The 27,097-nt window shown below is 55.0% G+C and overlaps 1 protein-coding gene across 6 annotated transcripts; it reads left to right on the forward strand.

Moving 5' to 3' along the window:
* Window positions 1–11,002: 11,002 nt before the first annotated feature.
* ESRP2 (epithelial splicing regulatory protein 2) lies at window positions 11,003–25,901 on the forward strand. 6 transcript variants are annotated; one of them, XM_051974952.1, is made up of 17 exons: window positions 11,003–11,059; window positions 13,997–14,161; window positions 14,517–14,645; window positions 21,140–21,253; window positions 21,351–21,465; window positions 21,639–21,734; window positions 21,932–21,986; window positions 22,077–22,187; window positions 22,265–22,397; window positions 22,486–22,528; window positions 22,795–23,096; window positions 23,174–23,395; window positions 23,555–23,753; window positions 23,909–24,098; window positions 24,329–24,494; window positions 24,788–24,896; window positions 25,158–25,901. In XM_051974952.1, the coding sequence occupies exons 1-16, from the start codon at window positions 11,018–11,020 to the stop codon at window positions 24,875–24,877; spliced, it is 2,172 nt and encodes a 723-aa protein (XP_051830912.1). In that variant the 5' UTR covers window positions 11,003–11,017; the 3' UTR covers window positions 24,878–24,896; window positions 25,158–25,901. The 6 variants fall into 6 exon arrangements, with proteins under 6 accessions (XP_051830912.1, XP_051830914.1, XP_051830915.1 ...); XM_051974954.1 differs by lacking the exon at window positions 11,003–11,059 and adding an exon at window positions 13,466–13,701; XM_051974950.1 differs by lacking the exon at window positions 11,003–11,059 and adding an exon at window positions 13,744–13,875.
* Window positions 25,902–27,097: the final 1,196 nt, after the last annotated feature.

A 27,097-nucleotide genomic window follows, 5' to 3' on the forward strand; every position in this document is an offset into this window, starting at 1 on the left:
ACCATTCTCCAATTGATGGGCATCCATTCATTTTCCAGTTTCTAGCCACTACAAACGGGGCTGCCACAAACATTTTGGCACATACAGGTCTCTTTCCCTTCTTTAGTGTTTCTTTGGGATATAAGCCCAATAGAAACACTGCTGGGTCAAAGGGTATGCACAGTTTGATAACTTTTTGGGCATAATTCCAGATCACTCTCCAGAATGGTTGGATTCGTTCACAGTTCCACCAACAATGAATCAGTGTCCCAGTTTTCCTGCATCCCCTCCAACATTCATCATTATTTTTTCCTGAAATCTTAGCCAATCTGACAGGTGTGTAATAGTATCTCAGAGTTGTCTTAATTTGCATTTCTCTGATCAATAGTGATTTAGAACACTCTTTCATATGAGTGGTAATAGTTTCAATTTCATCATCTGAAAATTTTCTGTTCATATCCTTTGACCATTTATCAATTGGAGAATGGTTTGGTAATCCAATATATGTTAAATATGGTAAAAAAAAAAGTTAAATTCAACATATGCATACATATTTATACAATTATCTTTCTGCACGAGAAAAAACAAATCAAAAAGGAAAAAAAAGAGAAATAAAATGCAAGTAAACAACAACAAAAAAGTGAAAATGCTATGTTGTGATCCACACTCAGTTCCCACAATCCTCTCTCTGGTACAGATGGCTCTCTTCACATCATGATCATGGGAACTGGTCTGAAATCATCTCATTGTTGAGAAGTGTCATGTCCATCGTATAATCTTGCACAGCCTTAAGTTTGATACAAATATTCAGTTTGGGGAAGATAAGTCTATGATCAGTCCAGCAGTCTGTACCACACATTGCCTTTGTCACTCTCACATTCTATGCTGTCTGTCTCCTCTCCCTACAATCACATAGACTATTAAATGCCAATGTTTGCTGCAAGGGTGTATCCGTGAAGTTTTATTGTGTTTAGATAAACAGATAACAGCGATGGCAATGAGGCCATGAGATGCACAAGTTTCCAATAGTAAATAACCACTGCTTATTGCTATTTCCAACTCCTTTCCTCCCAAGGACTTCCTGCCAACCCACAATCACACAGGCACAAATAGGCTACAGAAAAAAGTGATGACAATCTCTGAGGGAAAAGCACCAAGATTAAAACCAAGAAAGACTTCTTGTAAAAGGTGGGATTATAGCTGAAACTTAAGGGGAGCCAGGAGGTACAGATGAAGAGAGGAGAATTCCAGGCATGGGGAGAGCCAGGGAAATTGCTTGGAATTAATTGATAAATAATCAAAGGATATGAACAGACAATTTTGAGATGAAGAAATTCAAACTATTTTTAGTCATATGAAAAAATGCTTTAAAAACTATTGATTAGAGAAATGCAAATTAAGAAACTTACATGAACTGATACTAAGTGAGTTGAACCTAGAGAACAACAACAGCAAGATTATACAATGATCACTTCTTTGGCTCTTTACAACAATGAGGTGACCGGCTAATTCCAATAGAATTGTGATGGAGAGAGTCATCTGCATCCAGAAAGGGAGCTATGGGGCCTGAATGTGAATTGCAACATAGTACTTTCACTTTTTTTTATAATGATAATAACTGATATTACATAGTACCCTAAGAGTATGAAATTGGGGGCTTCCAATCGATGAAAGCCATAGTAAAAATGCCCCCCTCCCCCCCCAAAAAAACAACTAACCAGCACTCGGCCTTCAGTGTCTAAACATCTAACCACTTGCGCTGGCCTTGTACCTGGGTTCTGGAATCCAGCCTGGTACTGAGCAATCAATCAAAACTCTAGCCCAAACTACATTAATGTATACGTGACACTCTATAGCTCCTCCTCCCTTTGCTTGGTTCCTGTAATTACCATGGAACTTTTCCCAGGTGTTTCTGGAGGATCCAATGAATACCCCAGCTGCTGCCCCGGTCTACAAATCTGCCCTTTGGTTGCAGGCGCTCCTTGATTGAGGGAGGCTCGGGGTTCCATTAGGGAACTCCAGACCTGACAATTGTAGGGATCCATCTCAGACTGCATGGTGAGGATACTGACCCATTGACTCACCTGGCAGCTGCCCCAGCAAGGCTCTGTGTAAGGAACCCAGATGCGTATTAAAGGACTTTTATAATCATGGAGCTCCCAGCCTCTTCAGAATGGAGTTTGCCCCTCGATTGGGGAACTCTAGAACTTACAATTATAATTGGCTAGCCCCTCGATAGGGGAACCCCAGATCCAGAAGTGCTTTATATAAGTTAACTCGTTTGATTCCCAACCCAATGTTGTTCAGTCATTTTTCAACCCCATTTGGACTGCTCTTGTCAAAAATACTGCCGTGGTTTGCCATTTCCTTCTACCCCAGCTCATTTTTCAGAAAAGGAAACAGAAAAAAAGGTTGTATGACCTGCCCAGACACGGCTAATAAGGGTCTGAGGTCAGAGCTAAATTCAAGAAGAAAAGTCTTCCTGACTCTAGCCCATAGCTCTGTGTGCTTGACGCTTAGGGAGGGAGTGGGATTATTGTCCCCGTTTTAATAAATTACTGAAGCACCAGGGATCCTAAGGAGTCACAGAGCATCTGATTTAAATTTAAACTCAAGACTTCTGGGCTTCCAGTTCCCACTCTCTCATTACATCAGGTAACAGCCCAATTTAGAGGCCCTCTTTATATACACTGGGAACAGCAAGCAGACTGGCCAGAAGGCAAAATTTGTGAATATGTAATAAAGCTGGAAAAAACGGTAGGAGCCAGATTTAAGTGTCCAGCAGTGGAGACTATTGTATCCAGCCATCTCCCCGGATAAAACGGAATCGATGAAGTTCCCTATGCTTTGGGAATATCATGTTCGCAGCAGGTGCAGGGAACATGAGAGAGGAGAGAGTTGGGGGGCAACAAACTGGGTGTGAAGAATGGGCAGGAATGGAAAGGAAGGAAGACTCCAGAGGTGGGAGGCTGCGAGGAGGGGCTGTCTTCCTGGAGAAGTCAGTGGTATGGGCAGCTGCACCTGGTTTGGAACAAATGCTGAGGGCAGTGGGCTGGAGAAATCAATCAGGCCGGTACCAGGGAGAGAGCCGAGAATGGGCTCGAGTTCAAACCGCACTTCTGATAGGACAGTGGGCGCCATTTGGGTTCTAAGTGGGGGTCAGAGCAGCTGACCTGAGGGTTCCTTCATCTAAGATCGATGGGTACCGACAGTTGTGACTACATCAAATATTCTGGCAGTAGTGTCTGTCAACCCACTTAGGGGACTCTTCCCATCCAAACATACATCCAGGAGCAAGAGAAATTAGATGGTGGGACTGAAGTTTGGAAAGGGATGAGTGTCCATTCAACAGAGGCAAAAGGACGTAATAAAGTGCTCAGTCGAGCTGGGTAATTATCAGGACAAGATTTTGAAGGGAGGGAAGTCAATGAAGATTTATCAAGTCACTACTAGGGGGCTAAGCACTAGGCACAGGGAATAAAACAAACCAAACCCCAAAACACCCTGCTTCCTGTGTTCTGGGAACGTGCAAAGAACTCTGCATAAGCGAGATATTGGATATATTGGGGATACTCTGTGGGGATGGGAACAGAGAAAGGCTTTTTTGCAAAAATAGGAATTTTAGCTGGGACTTGAAGGAAATAAGAAAGAAGAGACATTTAGGCATGAGGAGACAGCCAGGGGAAATGTTTAAAGTTAGAAGATGGAGGGTCTTATAAAGGAAGAGAGAGATTGCTGAGTAATGAGGGGAGGAGCAGAGAGCAAAGAGATCAATGACATTGACTCCCTGGGAAGTGGGGCAAGGAAGAGGGGAGGAGAAGGAAGGGACTAGGGTATGGAGGGTTTTAAAAACCAAATGGTGGATTTTGTATTTGATCCTGGAGTTTACTGGTTAGAAGGGCGATAAGATCAGATATGTGGATCCCTGTGGTCCAGGAAGATCAGTGTGGCAGGAAAATGGCAGCTGGATGGGGTGAGGAGAGCTCTGAGGAGGGCAGACACCTCAGGGCATTGTGGCCGTCCAAGCATGGGATGAGGGTCTCTCCTGGTGTCAGAGGGCGCACGGGAAGACATTAGTCACTTAGTAATCATCTATTAAGTGCCTACTATGTGCCCTGGGACCCAAAGAAAGGTTCTAGGTCAGGCCTTGCTTTCAGGGACTCGCAGTGTGATGAAGGCAGAATTGACAGGGGGGAGCTGAGCTATCCAGCCTGGGTAAATGGGATTTCAGGAGGAGGGAGAAAACTCCAAGGGAATTGGGAGGGGAGTTCTAGAATAGAGGCGATGACCTAGAAAGCAAGGTTTAGGCGAAGCCCTGGGAGAGATGGGAGGAGGGATGATAAGGTTGAATGATGGATAATGGAGGTGGAACACTTGTAGGTGAAGAGAAGTTCCAGGATCAGCTGTAAGAACCCATCAGAGTTGAGGGGGTTAAATGAGAAGCAAAGGGTATCTTTGTAAACTGAAGTCTCTACTTAGAAAGTTACCAGAAAGGAAAACTGGGTTAGAGACAGAATTCCCTGAGAAAGCTAGAATAATTTAGCGGGGTTACGTGACGGAACAGCCACAGGGATCTGGATAGACCAATATATTTGAATGGAGCAGAACTCAAAAGGAGAGAGATTGCCAAGTAGAGAAAATGGAAAGTGTGATGAGCAAGAAATGGGCCTCCGCATCTTGGCTCCAGGAGGGGAAGGGAAGAAAGAATAATGAGGTTCCATTCTGTGCTGGAGAGGATGGCGAGGGGGGCAGTGGTCCAGGAGAGGCAGACTTCTGTCTTGGGACACAAGGGGGATGGGGGAAAGATCGACATGAGGATGTGAAAGGTGGGAGTGGGGATCAGGGCACGGAGGATCTCTTCAGGCAGCCTTTGATTTAATCACTGTGATTCCGAAGGGCCATGGAATAGTAAATTGTCCTACCCTCCCCGGTATCCAAGGGATTGTGGTCTTGTGTATCGGTCTTGAGCAGGTATATCTATAAGTGGGTGGGGAGGGGGCCAGAAGCCTGGGAGTAACAGCAGAGACCCCCGGTTAAGATGCAGGGTCAAGGCAGCAGTATGGGAAGAGCTGGCAACTAGCGGGTAATAGGTGATTATTAAATTATGTAAATTTAAAAATAAATAAAATTTTATTTGAGATATTTGCCCCTCCCTCTCAATACTTAGCCAGGTTGGCTCTGCCTCAGGCTGATACCTTGTACAAGAGACTTTCCCCATCTATGTACCAGATACTTCAATTTATGTACATAATTATTTGCATGTGGTCTCCCTCATTAGCCAGAGAGATCCTTCAGGCTAAGAAATGTTTGGGCATTTTTAATATTCCCAGAGCTTAGCAAAAAGCCGGTAGCACTTAATAAATATTTTTTGGCAGCTAGGTAGATCAGTGGATAAAAAGCAATGGGCTTGGAGTCAAGACTGAAATTCAAAGCCGGCCTCAGGCACTCACGAGGTAGGTGACCCTGGCCAGCCACTCTCTGCCTTAGTTTACTCATCCTAAAATGAAGATAATAATAACACCTCCCTCTCAGGGTTCCTATGAGGATGAAAAAAGGAGGCAGTTGTAGGGCTTAGCTGTGTCTGGACACACAGCAGGCACCATGACTGCCAGTTATTTTCAGCATTATTGTCTTTTCACTTACTTAGGTGTTAGGTTGTTTCCTTTTAAGTGTGTGGAAGACAAGGGCAGTTTTTGACCTTTGCATCCCCAAGTGCCCCAAGGCACCTGAGTGATCCCCACCCCATCCCCTCTCCTAGGTTGGCTGATTCCCTACTGCCCACCAATGTATCCATGTCTCAGAAGTGATCTGAGTTTAAGGGTCTCCCCCTTACTGACCTTTATTGAATAAGTCAGTTTTTTGGCTCTGTATCCATTTCCTCAATGGTACTAATAATTACATGACAGACTTTTGAAGGATTGTTGTTTTAAAATAGTATTTTATTTTTCCAAATACATGCAAAAAGCGTTTTCAATATCCACTAACAAGCAATTCAATATAGGTTCAACATGTGCAACTGTTTTAGATATTCCATATTCATCATGCTGCGAAAGAAAAGTGATCAAAAAGGAAAAAAAAACACAAGAAAGAAAAATAAACAAGCAAATAAACAAAGGTAAAAATACTATGCTTTGATTCACATTCAGTCCATCTCTTTGGACGTGGACGGTACTTTCCATCACAAGTCTATTGGGGGCAGCCAGGGGGCACAGTGAACAGAGCACCAGCCCTGAAGTCAGGAGGACCTGAGTCCAAATCTGGTCTTAGACACTTAATACTTCCTAGCTCTGTGACCCTGGACAAGTCACCTAACCCCCATTGCCTCAGGAAAAAAACAAAAAAAACACAATCTATTGGAATGTCGAGGGCTGTTTTGAGCATCAGTCAAAGTTGACCAGTGTTTACTATTAAGCACCTGCCATGTGCTAGGCATTGTGCCAAGTGCTAGAGATATAGTACAGGAAGGATTTTATATTTTATCCTAAAAAAAGACTAATATGAAAATGTGTTTAACATGATTATACATGCATAACCTACATCAGATTGGTTGCTGTCTCAGGGAGGGGGGAGATAGGGAGAAGAGAAAAATTGGGTACTCAAAATCTTATAATGAATATTGAAAACTATCTTTACATGTAATTAAAAAATTAAATAATATTTACAAAATTTATAGTTACAGAAATCCTCAAACCTCCCACGGCCCTCACTCACTCTCAGTTGAGTTTCCTCTTTGGTCCTCTTCCTTGTTTTATGTCACTCCTGTCTAGCTCCTTCACCCATTTCACATGATGAACCTTACAAAGACTATTCCTTCTACCTGTTCAAACCATCCTATTCCATGTCTTCTTCTCTATCACTTAATTTCAATTTCTCCCTGTCTCTTTCCCTACTGTCTCCAAACATGTTCCTGTCTCTCCCATTCTCAAAAAAATCTTCCCTCGACTTTTCCATCTTGAGTCACCACCTGCCTATTATCTCTTCCACCTTTTATGGCTAAACTCCCTAAAAAGCCAGCCTGCAGCAGGTGCTTTCACTTTGTCTCGTTTTCTCCTTAGCCCCTTTCCTCATCTTCCACTGACTGCTCCCACACAATGGCCAAACACAATGTCCTCTTCTCCTTTTTCATTCCCCTTGGGATTACCCTCTCCTCCACATTCTCTTTAGGTTTTTGAGAGACCACTGTCATCTCCTTTCCTAGATCCTCCTCCGATTCACTGCCTCTAAACAAAAGTGTCTCACGAGGGTCTGTCCTGAATTCTCTTTTCCCGCTATACCTTCTTCTCTTGGTGATTTCATCAGTAGCCAAGGATTCAATGATCATCATCTTTACACTGATGATTCTCAAAATCTACCCATGCTATCTTAATTTCATTTTTTTCTATTACGTCTTTTTATTTTTCAAAGCATACGCATGGATAATTCTTCAACATTAACCTTTGCAAACATTGTGTTCCAATCCCCCCCCCCCTTTCTTACCCCCTCTCCTAGATGGCAAGTAGTCCATGTTAAACATGGTAGAAATGTTAAATCCAATATATGCAAACATATTTATACAACTATCTTGTTGCATAAGAAAAATCAAATCTACCCATTCTATCCCAATTTCTCTGCTGACTTCCAATCTCATATGTCCAACTTTTGACATCTTGAATTGGACGTCCAGGAGACTCCTTAAACTCAACACACCCCAAACTGCCCTCATTATAAATCTTTCCCCCAAACCCTTTTCCTTCCTAACTTCCTGGTACTGTTGAGGGCAGCATCCTCCTCCTAGTCCCTCAGCCTGGAAACTCAGTAGTTATCTTCCAGTCTTCACTCTCCCTCCTGGAATAGTCAATGTGTTTGTTGCTAATCTCCGCATTCTCCTCCACCTGTCATCACTAGTGCAGACCTTCATTAGTCTATATGTGAATTATCATCACAGCTGCTGGTGGGCCTGCCTGCCTGACACCCCTCCCCATCCTCCACTCATCCACAAAAGGGATTTTCTTAGAGTCTGGTCCCACAGCATCCCCTCTACTGCAGGGCCCCTCTCATCCCCCGGGTCAAACAACATCTCAGCCCTTCATAACCTCGCCCCCCTGCTACTTTTCCAGTTTACTTACACCTCACTCTCATCCAGGACCTCTGCTCTCCCGACTCTTCCACAGACACTTCTCTGGGCTCCGGCCATTTTTATCTGGTGCCGGCCTTTCCTGGAAATGCTCTCTCCCTGCTCATTCCCACCCCAACAACTAAGATGCCGACTTCTCCAAGAAGCCTTTCCCAAGTCCTCTCAATGTGACGCGTTCCCTCTATTAATTATTCCCTATCTATCCCGCCTATAGCTTATTTGCACATATTGTTTGCTTGTGGTCTCCACCAGCAGATGGTGAACTCCTGACAAAAGGGACTAGCCTTTGTCTATGTATCCCCAAGGTGGACGGCCATTTCTGGCACATAGTAGGCCATTCATGACTATTTAAGGGGGGGAGGGTGAAACAGAGACCTCCAGGAGTCAGAAAATCTACCTCCCCGAGTTCAAATCTGGCCTCAGATCCTGACTAGCTTGACTCTGCTTGCCTCAGTTTCCTCATCTGTAAATGGACTGGAGAAGGAAATGGCTAACTATTCCAGTATTCTTTGCAAAGAAATGGCTAACTATTCCAGTATCTTTGCAAAGAAAACTCCAGATGACACAAGAAGAGCCAGGTACAACCATATGGGGGTGACAGAGTGAAAACAAAGAACCCTGGAGAGCTGTTCTGCAGGTAAAAATGCAGGTTTGCCAAATGACTGCGGATTGGGGGGAGTGGAGAGCTGAGGAAGACAGCGATGATCCCAATCTGGGTGCCCAGAAGGTTGAAGGTATGATTTACACAGTAAAGGGAAGGGGAACCGGACTGAATTTTAGGCGTTTACTAGACATGGATCCAGTTTCATATGTCCAATAGGCAGTTGGAAATTCTAGACTGGAGATCTCCAATTCCAGACTTGGGTCTATTCTAGACTGGAAGACTCCAATTCTTGACTTTCTTCAAGTCACAGCTAAAGTCTCTCTACAAGATGCCTTTTCTGGTTCTCCTTAATTGTACTGTCTTCTCTCTGATGATTGTTTCTCAAACTTAACCCTGAATCTAGTTATTTCCGTGTTGTCTTCCCAATTAGGCCGGGAGCTCCCCTACATAGTAGACACTTTAAAAGTTTCTTATCGATAAAAACTTGTTCAATTCAGTATTTTTCTTGCTAATAGATCTGACACATTTTGTCTTCATAAATTGCCTTTTAAATGTAAAGTTTCCTTATGTATCCCTCCCTCTTTCCTTTCTCCCAGCCATTCTTTATAACTTTTTTTAAAGCAAAAGTGAAAAAGAAAATGCAGCGAAAAAACTTACATTAGCTGCAATATTCTACACCCGCAAAGGAGAAGGACCCGCTCACTGAATCAAGAACGGAAAGGGGGAGAAGGCCGAGTTCTGAAGGATGGAATAGAGAGGGGGAGGGGGAGAATTACGGGGGGAGCCTTTGACTTTCTCAGCAAAGCTCTGGCGACGCCGGGAACCTTTAAAAATAAAAGAAGAAATCCACACTCCCAGCCTCCTCCCCAAAGACCTCGGCCCTCCACACACTCCTTCCCTTTCTGGACCACTCCACACTCCGGGCACGCAATTGCACGAGACGCCGAAACAAAGAAAAGGCCGATTTGATTGGTACAAATCTGCCAGACGATGGATCGCTAGAGCCCGCCCCCCCGCACACGCTGGGCACTCCCTTTCTCGCCCACACCCCACAGTCCCTCGCTAGCACTCGCCCGCCGAGCGACTCACTCGCACACTTGCGGCCGCGTCTTCCGAGCGACGGGGCGGAGCCGCGGCTCCTCCTCAGTTCCCAGGCAACCGGAGCTCTGGGATCTCCTCGCCCAAGCCAAACAAACAGTCTCCGGAGGGTTCCCCTCGACCTCCCCCGCCCCGTCCCAATCCCCTGCCGGGACCAGACAATCAACACTAGCAGCCTCAAAGCCGCCTCCGTCTAGGCGTCCGTGGGGTGGAGGAGGACGCTGGAAGGGGCCGGCCGGGAGGGGGCCGAGTGAGAGACTGTCCGGGGGGGCCCGGTGGCCTTTAGTTAGCCGGCCGGGGGCTGGGGGCGGGAGAGATCGGAGCCAGCAAATCCCGGCCTTCCCCTCGAGCAGTCTGGTGCTTTAGGGAAGGGGGGGAGGGGGCCACCGGGGCGGGGACTGTAATCTCTACGCCCTGGCCTCGGGACTAAGGTGTTGCACTCCTGCGGTGGGAGTTCAATCTGCGGTCCCTTCCCCAGCCTCAGTTCTCTAGTAGGTGAGATTCTCTCCCATCTTCGCTCTCCCAGCCCCCCCTCCCCCCCAGCACAACATATTTTAAGCTATGTCGGATGGCTTGCGGTCTTGGGGAGGGGGGAAGGAAAAAAATTTAGAACAAAAAGTATTACAAAAATGAATGTTAAACTGTCTTGCATATATTTGGAAAAATAAAACTTAGGGGGGGGGAAGAATTTAGCCCAGTTCCAGCACAAGAGTAAGAGCTACATAAATACCTACAGCGTGATCTCCCTCTCCCCACTTTGCAAGGGCCCCTCACAGGAGATAACTAGTGAAGTGCTTAGAACAGTTTCTGCGCAAGAGTAGCCACTTCATGGTCTCATTTTCTACAGTGAGAATTGGTCCTTTCCACTTTTCTAGGGCCACGCCAACGAGTAAAGCGCTTAGAACGGTTGCAGCACGGGAGCAGGCACTACCTAAGTGCTCATTTCCTGTAACCGATCTCCCCCTCCCCACTTTTCCAGGGCCCCTCAAACGAGAGAACCTGGGTAACGCATTGAGCATAGTACCTGCACAGCAGCAAGCTCTCCCCCTCCCCACTTTTTCCTGGGCCACGCAAGATAACCTTAGGCACAGTGCCTGCAGAGAAGTGGGCGCTCCCTACGTGCACATTTCCTACAGTGAGGCTATCTCCCCATCCCCCTCTCCTAGGGTCCCAGCAGCCCCGCCGGAGGTGTGCAGAGCAGGGACGGCGGGAAGAGGCCGGGAATGTCGGGAAGAAGAAGGCATGGGTGCGCAGCTCCGAGGAGGGTAGGAAAAGGAAGGTCGGGACGGGGCAGGGCCCGGGGTGGAGCGGAGGAGGACGGGGCGTCCACCCGGGAGCCGTCGGCCCGCTCACCAGCGGGCGCGGAGCACGTGGGCCGTGGGCTCCCAAACTTCCGGACGCTGGCCAGAGAGCGCCAAAGTCTCGGGAGAAGGGGAAACCTGGTGGCGGAAGGAGCGCACCGGTTCCCCGCCCCGGGCAGGTTACAAGTTAGCCCGAGGTCTGGCGCTGGGGGTGGGGAACGGGTGCTGGGCATCGGCGGCGGCCGGGGAGGCGGGCCCGGGGGTGCTTTGGACCTGCGGCCCGTCCCCACTCGGTTCGGACGTTGTCCGGGGAGTAGAGAGCCCTTCCATCGGCCCGGCTTCCCTCCCTCCTTCGGAGCCCAGCGTCTTCCGAAAGGGGGAGGGGACCACGGGGCAGGCTCCGTTCCAGCTTGGCCGGGCTCAGCTGGCAGCTCCCTCGCTGATTGGAGGGCCCGGCTCCAACCCTCGGGGAGAGCCCTTTCTAGAACGGCAGCCAGCCCCACGCTTTCTTCTTCCTGACGCCCAGCACTTAAAGGTAGCCGGGCACAATCCCACGCTGCCTTCGCTTCTACTTTGTTCTCCGTTCCGGAGCCTTCATCCTGAGGCTTCCCTTAGTGCAGCCGCTCTGAGCCCCCTCCCCTATCCCGGACCTGCTCCAGAAGCGGTCTGTAGGCTCGAAAAATGCTTCCGCAGCCTGGGATTACTGGCGCTGAGGGGGGAGGGGGTCGCTGGGTTGGCCCTGGCTGGCTTTGGGCGGCCCGCGGGGGTCACCTGGTCTGGTCGCTGGCGGCGGAGCTATTATCTGTTCACTTTGTTATTCATTGAGGGGAATCTGTTTAAAAAAAAAAAAAAAAGGGGGGGGGTAGTTTGGACCGCCTGAGGGTCCCTACCAGCTCTACCATTCTGGATTCCAAGAGCCCTTTCAGTTCTTACATTCTGGGCTCTCCTGTCTCTTCCTCTCCCCTCCCCCCAGTCGTGTAAGGTGGTTTCGTCTAACCCAGATGACCTTTTGTGACTCCGAACCTCCCTTTTCTGGCCTCTAAAATGGCGGTAACCTTTACATTCTGGATCTTCCCGGGTTGTTGAGATCATTAAGTTCACCTGCATGTTATGCACTTTTTACACTCCGGATCTTCACGGTTGTTAGGCTCACTAAGTCCATAAGCATCTGTTATACACCTACTAAGTGACAGAACTTTTGGAGCACTGGGGAATCAGGAAAAAATCAGTCCCTGCTCTCAAGGAGCTTACAGTCTAACGGAGGAGGCCATAATCAAACAGTTCTGCACAGTGTCCACAAGATACATACAGGATATTTCGCGAGTAGTTTGAGGGAAGCCATTGAAAGTCTTAGAGATTTTATTTGGGGCTGGAGGAAGCTGGGAGGGGGGGGGAGGTGCAGAAAGGGGGAGAGAATTCCAGGCATGAGGGACAGCCGTAAAAATGCTAACCCAGAGATGGAATGTCTTGAATGAGGGAGAGCAGGAGGCCTGTAGATGCTGGATCTCAGTATCTGAGAGTAAGGTGTGACTAAAAGTAGAGAGACCAGGTGGTGATGGGCTTTAAAAGCCAGAGGATTTGGAGATTGGATCCTGCAGGTAATGGGAGTTGCTGGAGTATATTGTAGAGGAACTTGGTTAGACCTGACTTCCAGCGAGATAGCATATGCAAAATACTTTGTTGACTTAAAGGCCTTAATAAGTTATCTTTAATTCGTGTGGCCTGGGAAAGCCAGCCCCTTCTGAACATTAACTTGAGCAACCTCCGATCCACAAAGTAAACTCGGCTGGAGAAGCAGTCTCACCAAGACATCCATTCTTCGAACGGACAGGCACTAACTCCGAGTTATTTGAAAGGTGCAGGGAGGCTTCAGAGATGAGGAACACCTGCTTCTTGCCCGCCAGGAGTGGGCAATCTAGCAGGGGACGAGGACCCGTGCCCCCTTAACTGTAACAGGAGGTAGACTGATGTTAATGGCGCGGCAGGGAGTCAGCGGAGCCTGGGTTATCTGCAGTCTGGGGCTAAGGACCCCGAAGGTTGACTCAGCAGCTACAGAACAAGGGAGGATCTTTGCACTGATCTTTAGCGCGGAAAGCAAGCCCAGGGGAAGCGGTCCAAGGCAGGACTGACCTGGAGGTGACCCGGGGCAGGGCCCTGCTGACCCCAGGTGACCTTAGACAGGCCCAGGTTGCCATTTTGTCCCCCTTTGAGTGCTTCCGTGGGGCTTCCTGGAATGGGCAGCAGGTGAGGGAGAACGTGACCTTGCAGTCCGTCCCCTCTCTCATCCGGTTGGGGCACGCAGAACCTTGGCGCACCTGGCGGCGGAGACCAGTGCGAGGCTACCGGCCTAGCGTGGGCTTCTCCACCCGACGGGGGGGAATCCGGAGGGGCGAGGCCGGGCTGGGGGCTGGGAGCTGGGTGCGGGAGTTTTCTCGGCTTCCTCCTCCTCCTCCTCTTCCTCCTCCTCGGATCTCTCCCCAAACCAATCAGGCCAGCTGAGCCGGGCCGATCCTCCCCTCCCCAGGTCCCTCCTCCACCTCCCCCCAGGAGCCAATGCCCGCTCCCTAGGGGAGCCGCCTCCAGTCACGTGGTCCCGGCCGGGGCAGGTAACTCCTGGGAGGGCGGGGGCGGTGGGGGGAGCCGGAGCTGCCTGGGCCCTTGCCATGAAGCCAGAGGGGAAAAGCCCGAGCACGGTCACCTCGCCTCCACTCGGGCCCGAGCGGAGAGGAGGCGGACGGAGGGGTGGAGGTGGCCGCAGAGAGCAGCAGCCCTGGCTTCAGGTAGGGCCGCCCCGTCCGGGCTGCCGTCTCCCCCCCCTCCGCTCCCCGGGGCCCCTCTGTCCTCCCGGAGCGCTCTGTGGGTGTCTCCCCCCCCGGCCCTGACCCGTGTCTTTGATTGTAGCCCTCCCCTCCCCGGGCCATGACGCCGCCGCCTCCTCCTCCGCACCCCGACTCCCTGGTGGTCTTGTTTGGGGCAACCGCTGGTGCTCTGGGGGCTAAACTGGGCTCAGATGAGCGGGAGCTAATTCTCTTGGTGTGGCAAGTTGTGGATCTTCACAGCCGGAAGGTAGGGACGGCGGGGCCCGGGGTGGTGGTGGTGGCGGCGGTGGCGGCGGTGGTTGGTGGTGGTTGGTCTTGGTGGCGGTAGCGGCCGGACCGGGGGGCTGCGGGCGGGGTCCGGGGGCCCCAGAGAGCAGTGGGCCCTTCCCTCGGGGCGCTGGCTGCGAGCTGTGCGCGCCTCTGAGTGCTGGGGGGAAGGTCAGCCGGCTGCGGCCATTGCGGCCCCCCCCCGCCGGTTCCCGGACCCCCGCGTCCCCCCGCCCGTGGGGGAGGACTCGGGCAGGCTCCCGAGGTGAGGTTGGAGGGGCTCGCCGAGTCCCCCTTCCCCCCGCTGACTGCCCCCCTTTTCCCGGCGGCCGCAGGTGGGGACCCTGCACAAGTCCCTGGTTCGCGCAGACGACAGCGAGCTGAGCGAGCAGTGCCGGGAGGCCAGCGGTCTGAGCGCGGAGGGGCTGGGCCGGGCCGAGCCGCTGGACAAAGTGCTGCAGCAGGTGAAGGGTTAACTGGAGAGGGGCTGGGGTCCCGCCCCCTCCGGCTTGGCTGCTTAGATCCTCCGTCTCCTGCCCCTCCTCACCCCCGACAGCACGTGTGCCTTCCCTCTGCCCCCACCTGGCTCTGCCGAGCTTTCTCCTTTGGGAAAGTCTCCCCGGGAAGGGCTCCTGGATGGGGGGCGGCGGGCTGTTCTTCCCCAGGATCAGACACCCCGGGGAGGCCGTTTGAGGGGAGCCCCTACCTTCGGGGAGGGGCGGCAGGAGGATTTGGGAGTCCCAAAGAGGCCGTGGTTTTGGTGCAGAAGAGAGCTGCTGTTGTTTATTGGGGGGGGGGGCAGCCGGCGTCTATTTGGGCAGTAGGGAAAATTCAGGTGGGGGGGTTAGGGGGGTTGGGGGGGTTGGCTGCCCCTCGTAGCGAAACCTGCCGGGGCAGTAGAACTAGTTCCTGTTGTTATAAACTCTCAGTGACTGGGATGGTTTTCGGCGGAGGAGGGGGGGAGTTTCTGCGGGGGGGGGCGGGGGACGCAGCGCCGCAAGGCCTTCGGGGGTGGGGGTGTGCCCCTCCTCCTGTCCAGCCTGGTCCCCTGCCCTGGGTGCGGGGAGGGGGCGGGCAGGCGCCCCCTCCGACTTGCGCAGGTCTGAGCCTGCCCAGGTTTCACCGGCGGTTGGGGGTATATTTATCCTCGCCTTTGCTGTGAACCCCTTTACGACTGGGTCGGGGCAGGTGGGATGCCAGGGAGGCCCGAGGGCGGTGGGTGGGCCCCGGCTGGGTGGAGTCTGTAATTCACGGGCCTGGGAAGAAACTGATTTTCCCGTCTCTGTTGGGGCCGGCCTCAGGCCCAGGCTCGGGCTCCCTCCATCCGGGTCCCCGGCCCGAAGGCTGGGCTGCCTCCCATCTGGGAGGGGACTGATCTTCCTCCTAAGGCTTGTCCATCACTTGGCTGGACGTTCAGCTTACGGGGATGCTCAGCTTCTTGCCCCGAGAGTTTGGGATGGGGCAGGGCCTCCAGCCTCAGCTGCCTCTGGGATCCTGGTGATCCAAGCCCGTGGTGGGGTGAGGCTTTCCCGGGCTTTAGGGGACGCAGTTTGGCCAGATTTATGATCGGAACACCTGGTTGTGCCATTTGTTTAGCCGTGAAGCCTCAGATAGATAAATCTCGTTCCCTGGACCCCAGTCTCGGGTTAAAGAGGGAGTTAGGGATTTTTACTTTTTTCCTCCAGGATTTCATAGGTTGCATGGTTTTTCCCACTTCCACCCCTCTCTCTGGTGGCAGCTTGCCCTGACCTCTGAACAGGGAGGATAACGTAGGGACAGGTTGTTTGGGTTCTTGGCTCCTGCTGACTTAATTGCCCGTGGGCTCGTGGCTTGAGCTCTCCAAGGGCCAGATCCACCATATTCATATCCCAGGTCACAGAATAGGAACTTGAGCCTAGGGAGTTGGGGGGAGAAAACTTAGATTTTTGCCCTTTATTCTGGGGTGGGAGGGAACAGCAGGAGGAGGGGTGAGATAACCTTAGGGAGACCTAACTATTGCTCATGAATCAAAAAGGAGATGCTGTTCAGAATGAGGATTTATTTAATCATAGAGGGAGATTACTCAACACCATGATCTCTCCTGTCCAGAGGTTCCTCCCTAAAAAAGGAGATAATCTCTTTGGGAGATAGTGAGAGGTAATGGGTAAAAAGCTGGAAGGGCTATTTGCCTCAGGGAGAATGTCCCTTTTACTTTCAGGAGGCAGATGGGAACGGGAATGGTTTGGGGGAGTGGGTTTTAATCATCACGGATGACCTGGAACCCCTGTTTTTCCCTCCCCCCCTTGAGGGAAGGTTGCTGCAATGCCAGTGAGATCTGTGTTTGTGACATTCCCACTTGGGAGTTGAGCTCTTGCTCCTTGTGGCTGGCTCCTTGTGTGTCACCCCCCTCTCCCCCTTCCCCAAAAAAGGGGTTTTAGTTTTGCTTTATAGGTAAGAGAAAGTGACTCATTACTCACGATCCCGCCCTCCCCTTCCCAATGGAAATAGCTTGATCAGCACAGAAGTTGGGAGTGGGGAGAGCGTCTAGAGTGAGAAAGATTAGGTGGGATGGGTTTCCTGATCCCCTAAGGTCATGGGGGTTCCCACATCATCTTCCTTTGGGATTGTTCCCTCTGAGGCTTCTGTGACTGTGTAAGGTTTGAATGTATTTGTGACCCCCATCTTTGTAATGCTGTGTTCCTCTGCCACCCTTACAGCTTCTCTCCTCCATCCTAGGGGATAGGGGAGTAGTGTGTGCCAGGGCAAAAAGGGGAGGGGGCCCTTTAGCGGAAGGAGTCTTAGCCTTGGGAGTCAAGGTCTTTGGTCCTTTAAGGGCACAGGAGCAGGGACTCTAACATGCCCCCCAGTTCTCAGGCCCTATCTCTGGCAGGGCTCGCTGGGAACGGGCCTTCCCCATCCTCAGCAGGCACTTGTATGTTGTAGGAGTTCTGACGTCTCATTCCCCTTAGCCCCCTTCCTTTGTCCCTCCCACGTCAGGGGGTCCTCCTGGGGTAGCTCTTCCTCTCCTGCCCAGGAGGCAGTTTGGGATAGGATGGATTTCCTGACATTGGGAAGTCCAAGTCCCGTCTCAGATCCTTGGTTTGGGATGCTGAGCAGGTGACTTCATCTCTTCCTTGGTTTCCCCAGCTGTAAAACAAGTGGAATGGGACCACGACATCAGAGTTGTGAGTGTAACATGATGTTTGTAGGAGACTCACTGGCTCGGTACCCACGGGTAGTAGGTGCCCAGTAAGTGTGCCCCCTCCCCCTCCGCGTCTCCCTGCTCTGGGTCCCGGGTCTGGGAGCCCTCCTGTAGCCCTGCCAGGGAAGGTGTGTGGGCAGGGGCCTCCGCCCTGAGAACGCTCCCTTTGCGGAGGCCGGCCCAGCCCAGACGCCCAACTGGGGGAGCCGCCTTTGCGAGCCCGGGCCTGTCTGAGCCTGGCTGCCGCCTCTGCCCCCGGCCCTTGGGCTCTCTTGCTTAAGTCGGCGGCTCTCCCCCCTCCCCACACAGCGGCCTCTGGGCCGGATTCAGCATTACTGAGCCCCTGTCAGAGCGTGGCCAGTTAGGTGGTGGGGGCCGGGGCCTGCCCTCCGAGGGGACGTGGGAACCGGTGCCCAGCCGGGGGCAGTTACAGGCACAGGGGGAGCGGAGGGGGCGCTGACGCCCTGGCAGGGCAGCAGGGTTAGAGCCCAGGTCAGAGGCTGTCGGGGCCGGGAATCGCCAGTGACAGGAGGCCGGGCCCTGTGCCCCAGAGCCGGTTGGGCAGCTTCCTCCTGCAGTGGGGGAAGGAGAGATGGCAGACCCAGTCCCACCTTGGCCCTGAGAGCTGCCTCCTTCTCGGGGCCCACCGTCCAATGAGAGGTTCTTGTGTGAGGACTACTGAACGCCGGGGAAGGGTCAGGCCAGGGGAGGGGAAGGAGCCGAGCCCTGGGCAGGGTTGGGTCCGCTCCCCATCCTCGGTCAAGGCAACTGAGGCCCAGGCGAGGAGGAGGCCTTTTTAAGCTCTCTCCCATCCCCCCCAAGTCTCATGAGCAAACACTACCTGGTACTCGGTGGATGTCAATATGGCCAGGGCCAAAGCTCACCGGGCCCGGAGTTTGTCCTTGGGGAAGGGGCACTGGGAGAGCCAGGCTGCTCCCTGGGACTGGGGGGAGAGGGAACCCCTGAAGTTGTCCCAGTCTGCCCTGCTGCGCCCTATGGGAGCCCCTAGACAGGCAGACCTAGGGCTCGGTTGTAGTTGCGGCTAGATCTGGTCAGTGGAGGCAGGAGAGAGCCTCGCCGGGCCCCACACAGGTCCTGGACCGGGGCTTGTGCTGTAAGCCCCCTTTGGGGTTCCCGACCTGGCTCCCCGAATGCTCTGTGGGCCCCGGGATGGGGAGGGAGGTGCGGCTGTTGGCCCGGGGCCCAAAGGGGCGGGCCTCATTGGGGGCTCGTTCTGGGGAGCGATCGAAGCCCTTTAAGGTAAATGTCTTCTTTGGTCCTTGCCACAACCCTGCGAGGTGGGGGCTCACCATCTGTCCCCCTGGCTGCCCCAGCGCAGACCCTCACAGCAGCTCTGCTGGGGTCCTTTGTACCCGGATTTCCCTCCTGCCCCACACCTCTCCCCTTCCCATCTGAACTGGCTGCAGGTAGTAGCCGTCTGGTCTCTGCAAAGGGAGGCGGGCAAGTCTGCTTCCAGCTTCTCCCCCAGACACACACACACACACACACACACACACACACGCACGCACACGCCCGCACGCGCGCACTGTCTCTCCTCTCCCCTTCTGTTTCTTTCCATCTCTGTCCCTTTACATCTTCCTCCTTTTTTTTTCCTTTTTATCTTTCTCTCTGACTCCTCTTCCTTCCCTCCTGTCTCTCTTTCTCTGTCTCCTTTCCCTCTTTCTCAGGCTCTCTCCCTTCCTCCTTTCTCCTCCTGTCTCTGTGTGTGTCTTTCTCCCCCTCCCCTTCTATCTGTCTCCTTTCCTTCTTTCTGTCTCTCCCCTTTGTGTCTCACTCTCTCCCTTCCCTCTTCCTCTCTCTCCCCCTTTCTGTGTCTCACTCTCTCCTTTCCCTCTTTCTCTCTCTCCCCCTTTCTGTGTCTCACTCTCTCCTTTCCCTCTTCCTCTCTCTCCCCTTTTATGTGTCTCACTCTCTCCTTTCCCCCTTCCCTTTTCTCTCTCCCCTTTTCTTTGTCTCACTCTCTCCTTTCCCTCTTTTCTCTCTCTCCCCCTTTCTGTGTCTCACTCTCTCCTTTCCCCCTTCTCTTTTCTCTCCCCCTTTCTGTGTCTCACTCTCTCCTTTCCCCCTTCTCTTTTCTCTCCCCTTTTCTTTGTCTCATTCTCTCCTTTCCTTCTTTTTCTCTCTCCCCCTTTCTGTGTCTCACACTCTCCTTTCCCTCTTCCTCTCTCTCTCCCCTTTTATGTGTCTCACTCTCTCCTTTCCCCCTTCCCTTTTCTCTCTCCCCTTTTCTTTGTCTCACTCTCTCTCTCCTTCCCTCTTTTTCTCTCTCCCCCTTTCTGTGTCTCATTCTCTCCTTTCCCCCTTCTCTTTTCTCTCTCCCCCTTTCTGTGTCTCACTCTCTCCTTTCCCCCTTCTCTTTTCTCTCTCCCCCCTTTCTGTGTCTCATTCTCTCCTTTCCCCCTTCTCTTTTCTCTCTCCCCCTTTCTGTGTCTCACTCTCTCCTTTCCCCCTTCTCTTTTCTCTCTCCCCCTTTCTGTGTCTCACTCTCTCCTTTCCCCCTTCTCTTTTCTCTCTCCCCCTTTCTGTGTCTCATTCTCTCCTTTCCCCCTTCTCTTTTCTCTCTCCCCCTTTCTGTGTCTCACTCTCTCCTTTCCCCCTCTCTTTTCTCTCTCCCCCTTTCTGTGTCTCATTCTCTCCTTTCCCCCTTCTCTTTTCTCTCTCCCCCTTTCTGTGTCTCACTCTCTCCTTTCCCTCTTTTCTCTCTCTCCCCCTTTCTGTGTCTCACTCTCCTTTCCCTCTTTTTCTCTCTCTCCCCCTTTCTGTGTCTCACTCTCTCCTTTCCCCCTTCTCTTTTCTCTCTCCCCCTTTCTGTGTCTCATTCTCTCCTTTCCTCCTCTTTTCTCTCTCCCCCTTTCTGTGTCTCACTCTCCTTTCCCTCTTTTCTCTCTCCCCCTTTCTGTGTCTCACTCTCTCTCTCTCCTTTCCCCCTTCTCTTTTCTCTCTCCCCCTTTCTGTGTCTCATTCTCTCCTTTCCTCCTCTTTTCTCTCTCCCCCTTTCTGTGTCTCACTCTCTCTCCTTTCCTCCTTCCTCCCTCTTTTCTTTCTCTTTCTCTCCCTCCAGGTGTGGCCTACTGACAGAATCTTGCTGGACCAGTTTTTCAACCTGAATGTTCCCTTATCCTCTCCATTCCCTTGCTTAATGTGGACAGATGTGGCCACGTGTCTTGTGCACTCAAGCTTGTGTGTGCGCGGGCAAACACGCACACAGACACACGCCCCAGTGGCTGGGGGGGGGGGGGGGAAGCAGCGTGGCTAAGGTTAAAGCTGCTTTGCTGCCCCCAACCTGATTTCTGAGTCCTGGCCTTCCTGGGGAGCAGGGGGTTCTGGGGGATTTATTGGGGGTGGCGGCTCTCCAACCCATTCAGAGGCAGTGGGGTCTCTCTTGAGTCTTTGAGAAAACTTGACTCTCCTGGACTCTGGGCTGGGTTTGGGAAGCGAGGAGCGTCTCCCCACGAGTGGCTGGGGTGTTTGCCGAGCCGACAGGAGCGGAGCCATCCTGAGCCTCCTGCCCTTCCCAGGTCCCAGGACAGAGAAGGCTCCTGGTACCCTACAACCCAGCCAGTCCCTCTGGCCCCTTCCCCCGAGGCCTCTTCCCTGGGGCTGCTGCTGGTCCCCGAGGGCCGCAGGGAGGGGAGTCACACGAGACTAGCTTGGAAATCCAGGACCTTTCCCCAGGACTCGGAAACGGGCCGGCTGCTTTGGTTCCGGCCGGGGGAGCTGGCAGCCGCGCTGACCCCCCTGGTCTTCCTTCCCCAGTTCTCGCAGCTGGTCTTGGGGGACGTGGAGCTCCTGGGCGGAGGCTCCTACACGCTCTGCACAGATGGGCCGCTCCTGGTTCGGCAGGTCCTCCACCCAGAGGCTTCGAGAAAGGTGTGAGGGGGGCCGGGGCGGGGCACTCTGGGTGCTGGCGCGTCTCGGGGGGCTCCGGTTCCTGACTCCCAGCTCACCCCCGTGCCCTCACCTCCAGAACCTGGTACTCCCCGGCTCTTTCTTCTCTTTCTACGACCTGCGCAGGGAGTTCCACGCGCAGCGGCCCGAGGCCGGCCCTGCCCGAGACCTCACCGTGTCCGCCATGGCGCAGAGTATCCTTGTCCTCCCCGGGCCGCTGGTGGGGGAAGCAAAGGGGGACGTCCCACGTGCCCTGGGTGTGTCCGTGGCGCCCCCGGGGTCTGGGGGCTGGGGTGTGGGTCTGCTTCTGGGTTCCTCACTTCCACCTCCACAAGGGCTTTTCCTTCACACATCTCCAACTTCCCAGACTTGGGGCTAGAAACAGATGCTGCAGAGGATGACTTTGGTGTCTGGGAAGTGAAAACCATGGTGACCATCATTTGCCATCTCCTCTCGGAACAGAGTGAGTGCCCCGCTCCCCCTTACGTCCCCCTCCCCCTCATCCCCCTCCCCGTGTCGGCCCCCCACGTCCCCCTCCCCCCATCCTCCTCCCCCCATCCCCCTCCTCTTCTCGGTCCCCCTCCCCCCATCCTCCTCCCATCCCCCTCCTCTTCTCGGTCCCCCCTTCCCCCTTGCTGCTCACCCACTTCTCTCTCTCAGATCACAGTTTCACGGAACCGGAAATTGTCAAGTGCAAGTACGATTCTGGACCCTGGTAAGATACCGGGCGGGACCAGGGGCTAGGACCAGGGCCGGGGCAGTCCCGAGGAGGGCCCCTGACGCCCCCCGCCGTGTCCCCCTGCAGCAGCAAGGCCGAGGTGGTGGACAACGAGACCGTGGTTCGGGCGAGAGGCCTCCCCTGGCAGTCTTCTGACCAGGACATAGCCCGATTCTTCAAGGGGCTCAACATTGCCAAGTGAGGGGGGGCGGGGCGGGGCCTGGGGCGGGGCCTGGCGCCCGGGGGCGGGGCCTAACCCTCTCCTCGGCTCCCAGGGGGGGCGTGGCGCTGTGCCTGAACGCCCAGGGCCGGCGGAACGGGGAAGCGCTCGTCCGCTTTGTGGACTCGGAGCAGAGGGACCTGGCCTTGGAGCGGCACAAGCACCACATGGGTGCCCGATACATCGAGGTGTGTGGGGGGGCGGGGACGGGCGGGGGGCGGGGACGGGCGGGGGCTCTTGCGGGGCTGACGGGACATGTGTGCGTTGGCTCGGCAGGTGTACAAAGCCTCAGGGGAAGAGTTCCTCAAGATCGCTGGGGGTGAGTGCCTGCTGGGGGCATAGAAAGGGGAGGGGCGGAGCTGGCCCCCTGAGCTGTCTGAACCTTTGGGCCGGGGAGATGCCCTCGCAGCTGAGGAAGCCCAGGCGGGGAGCAGCCCGTCAGTGCGGGAGCGCGCTCCCGCGGGGCTGGACGCCAGCCTGCAGCCCCCGCCCCTTCCTGGGTGCCGCGCTTTGGCCTCCCTGCTGCTGTCCCCTCCCGCGCCCCAACCCGCCTCGGTTTCCCCTCCCTCTGCTCCTCGCCCCCAGGCACGTCCCACGAGGTGGCTCAGTTCCTGTCTCGGGAGGACCAGGTGATCATCCGCATGCGGGGGCTGCCCTTCACGGCCACCCCGGCCGACGTGCTGGCCTTCCTGGGGCCCGAGTGCCCGGTGACCGGCGGGCACGAGGGCCTGCTCTTCGTCCGCTACCCGGACGGCCGGCCCACGGGGGACGCCTTCGCGCTCTTCGCCTGCGAGGAGCTGGCCCAGAGCGCCCTGCGCAAGCACAAGGGCATCCTGGGCAAGCGCTACATCGAGCTGTTCCGGAGCACGGCGGCCGAGGTTCAGCAGGTACGGGCCGGGCCGGGCCTGGCGGGGCAGCCGGGTGGGGCCGCCGCTGACCCGCTCTCTGCCCGGGGCTTCCCCAGGTTCTGAACCGCTACACGTCGAGCCCGCTGATCCCCACGCTGCCGGCCCCCCTGATCCCGGTGCTGCCGGCCCCCTTCCCCTTGGCGGGCGCCGGCGTGCGTGACTGCGTCCGGCTGCGGGGCCTGCCCTACACCGCCAGCATCGATGACATCCTCGGCTTCCTGGGGGAGGCAGCCGGCGACATCCGGCCCCACGGGGTGCACATGGTGCTGAACCAGCAGGTGAGGGGGGAGGGGCCAGGGGAGGGAGCGCTGAGGTGGGGGAGGGGCCAGGGGAGGGAGCGCTGAGGTGGGGGAGGGGCCAGGGGAGGGAGCGCTGAGGTGGGGGCGGGGCGGGGGGGGGCGGCCCCGAAGGGCTCTCAGGAAGCACTGGCCCCACAGGGCCGGCCGTCGGGGGACGCCTTCATCCAGATGAAATCTGCAGACCGAGCCCTCATGGCCGCCCAGAGGTGCCACAAAAAGATGATGAAAGAACGCTACGTGGAGGTCTTTCCCTGCTCAGGGGAGGAGATGAGCCTGGTGTTGATGGGGGGTACCCTGAGCCGCAGCGGCATGTCCCCCCCACCCTGCAAGCTGCCCTGTGAGTGAAGGCTTTGGGCCTGTCTTGGGGGGGAGGGCGTTCTCTCCCTCCTGTCTCCAGGGTGGCTCCCGGGCGAGTGGGGGGCAGACCCAAGGCTCTTGGTCACTTCTCTAAGCCCCCCATATGGGGAGCTGACTGGTGCCCTTTGTTTCCAGGCCTCTCCCCTCCCACTTACGCTGCCTTCCAGACGGCCACAGCCGTGATCCCCACCGAGGCCACGGCCGCCCTCTACCCCCCTTCGGCCCTTCTCCCTGCAGCACGGGCTCCCTCGGCCCCCACCCCCGTCACCTACTACCCCCCACCAGCCACTCAGCTCTACATGAACTACACGACCTATTACCCCAGGTAGGAACAGAGCCTGCCCGGGGCCCTTCCCTGCCTTTCCCGCCCTGGGCCTTCCTTTGCCGGACCCTCAGAACCTGCTGACGCTCCTTACTCATCTCCCCCTCCCTCCCCCAGCGCCTCCTTGCCTGTCTGGTCCCTGCGGGCAGCTCTAAGTCCTCAAGCCCGGGTTCGGGGAGGACGGAAGCTTGCCCGCCGGCGCCCACCCGTGCCCTTCTCGTTCTCCCCCTCAGCCCCCCGGTCTCCCCTACTACCGTGGGTTACCTCACGGCTCCCTCGGCTGCCGTGGCCCCGGCCCCCGCCTCGGTGCTGCAACAGCCCGGGGCGCTGGTGAGGATGCAGGGACTCCCGTACACGGCCGGCGTGAAGGACATTCTCAGCTTCTTCCAGGGCTATCAGGTGAGAGTCGGGGGCAGCTGGCCGGAGCCCCCGGAGGGGGGCGAGCCCCCAGGGGGTCCCGTTTGGCGTTGGGGATCAGCCTGGGAAGAGACTTGCTCCGGGGCCTTAAGGCCACAGAGCCCTCTGAGGGGGAAGGGCAGATGTCAGCCGTGGGTGCAAGCCTGGCCCATCCCTAAGGGATGCTTCTGAGCCGGGGCCCTCGGGGCCAGGGAACCAGGACGGAGGTTCTCCGCCTTCCCAGCCCCCTCCCCTGCGTCTCGGCCTGCGCCCTGACCCTGTGTCACCCTCCGTAGCTTGCCCCCGATGACTACGCCAATCTGGTCCCAGTTGGTGACCCCCCCCGCCCTGTCCTACAAGCCCCCAAAGAGTGGGTGTGCTTGTAGCTGTGAGGGACCCGAGAAGGTAAGAGGCTGCGGGGCTCCTCGCCTCCCGCCTGGCTCCACTAATGTCCTGGTTCTTCTCGCCAATCAGCTAACCCGAGGGCCTGGGGGCGCTCTGTGATTGGGGACTGCGGGGCGGCGGGTGGGCGCGGCCCCCTCTACCCTGCTCTGGTCCCCTCCCGCCAGTCTCGCTGTGCTCGGGATGTGCCGGTGGTGGATTGTGATGGAGGTTCCAGGGGCCGGCTCCCCGAGGACTCAGGCCCTGCTCCCCTGTCCCCCACAGCTCCCAGCAGACTCTGTCCTGGTCCTCCACAGCTTCAGCGGCCGGCCTCGGGGAGACGCCCTCGTCACCTTCCCCAGCCTGGATGCTGCGCGGCGGGCTGTGGCTGAGGAGCATGGCCGGACTCTGGGTGGTCAGCACGTCCAGCTCTCCCTGGTATGACCCGCTACGCCAGGGCAGAGGGCGCAGACCCTTGTCTCTGACACCCAAGTGCCTTGAAGGGGAGAAGGGCGGAGGGTCCTTGCTTCCTTCCCCCTCCCCTCCCACAGCCCCCCACGCGATCCTTGCTCTGCTCCCCCGGATGCCCCACCGATCCCTCGCTCCCTCCGAAGTTGTGGGTGGCTCTGGGCTCCTGGCCCGCACCCGGAAGCCTGGCCTCACGTTCAGGAGTTTGGGGGTCCCCACCCCCGCACTGCCAGGCCGTAGCCCTGTTAAGTTATGAATTTTTTTTAATTTAAGCCAATGCAGAAGGGAGTCCCTGTTTACACAAGTGTGTACCTTGTACGTTGTGCCTGCATGTGGGACTGCTTTGGTGGAGACTGCGGGTCCGGAGGGGGAGGGGGAGTGCGCCCCGTGTCCGGCTGTTAGGGCTTGTTTCAGAGGAGACGGCCTCGGCCTCCCCTCCCCCGCGGGTGTGAGTATGGGGCAGGTGGGGCTGGGCAGAGCCCTTCTGATCCCGCCTCCGCCCACGGCAGCCTGAGTTAGGCCTAAGGGAGGGGGCCTCTGAATAAAAGATGCAAACACCCAGCCTGCCTCTCTGCTCATTTGTGGGGAGGGGATTTGGAGCCCCCCAGGAAGCCCAGCGACCGGCCTCCGCTCCCTTCTGTGCTCCCTGCTGCTGCTGCTCTTGGAGGGCTGGGGGAGGCCTGGGAGCCCCCAGCAGGGGGCACTGGTGGCTCACGGAAGCTGGGAGCGCTGACCTGTCATCCCGGGCTCCCTCCCAAAGGGGGCCACCCTGGCTGAAGTCTTCTCCATGTGGGCAGAGGAGGGATGCTTAGAACGGGAAAGGTTGCCCCCTTGTGGAGTCCCAGGGAAGGGGCGGTGGTTGGGCCGTATCCGGTCCCGGCTCTTGGGCCTAGCTGTCCGGCTGCGGCAGGCCTCGATTTAGTTGGGAAAGGAGGGGTTAGACAGGAAGACTGAATGCTCAATTAAAGTTGTCTTTCTATGAGCCACCATGGCATAGTGGACCTCAGCGCAAGGTACATCTTGGGCCAAGTGTAGGGAGGTGCTCTGGGCTCTTAAGAGAATTCTGCCTGAAGGAACGTTATCAGTGAAATCACAAACCTGAGCCAACACTTCCATTGCACACTTAAGTGTGACCTCTGAACCTTGTCCTGTGGGTAGGTAGGTGATGTTTCAGAAAGTGGCCCGGTGTGATGATTTGTCTCAATCGTTTCATTTATGCAACTGCTATAGATTTTTATGACCCAAAAGTTTATTTTTTAAGAACACGTTAGTGATGTCTTTTTCCCCACATGAGTGTTATTCCCAGTGACCCTTATTTCCCATGGTACTTTGACCCCTTTAGCAGAGTAGAATTAAGCATAGGAAGCCCACACTCTAGTCACATACCCAGGGTCACTTAACCTCTCTCTCCTAAGTTTGGGATCGGTCACTATAGAGATTGAAATTCTGCTGCCTTTCGGCAGTTTCCATGATTGTGTAGGTTTAGTTTTGCATCTCTGAATTCTTCATCTTCGTCATTTCTTTACATTAGAAGAAACAGGAAGAATTCTGAGAAGCTGGAATAGTTTCCATAGTTTCAGGGAGATGAGACTTTGAAGAGGGGAGGGATTGGAGACAGACAGAGAAGGGATGCCGAGGGGAATTTTATTTTTATATATACACTGTTGATATATTCTAACAGCTTCAGAATAAAAAGTATTAGGATTCTGGTTGTGGTGGAGAGTGTTCATCATGAGGAGGGAAAATTAAGGACAAAG

Source organism: Antechinus flavipes, chromosome 2 (genome assembly GCF_016432865.1).
Source record: "Antechinus flavipes isolate AdamAnt ecotype Samford, QLD, Australia chromosome 2, AdamAnt_v2, whole genome shotgun sequence".
NCBI classification, from domain to species: Eukaryota; Metazoa; Chordata; class Mammalia; order Dasyuromorphia; family Dasyuridae; genus Antechinus; species Antechinus flavipes.

Excerpts from the sequence above, each read along its gene's own strand:
- ESRP2 (XM_051974955.1), top strand. The coding sequence starts at position 13,759 with ATGAAGCCAGAGGGGAAAAGCCCGAGCACGGTCACCTCGCCTCCACTC. Across the intron at positions 21,735-21,931 it reads CCATCTCCTCTCGGAACAGA|ATCACAGTTTCACGGAACCG; the intron begins GTGAGTGCCCCG and ends TCTCTCTCTCAG. Across the intron at positions 22,529-22,794 it reads GTTCCTCAAGATCGCTGGGG|GCACGTCCCACGAGGTGGCT; the intron begins GTGAGTGCCTGC and ends CCTCGCCCCCAG.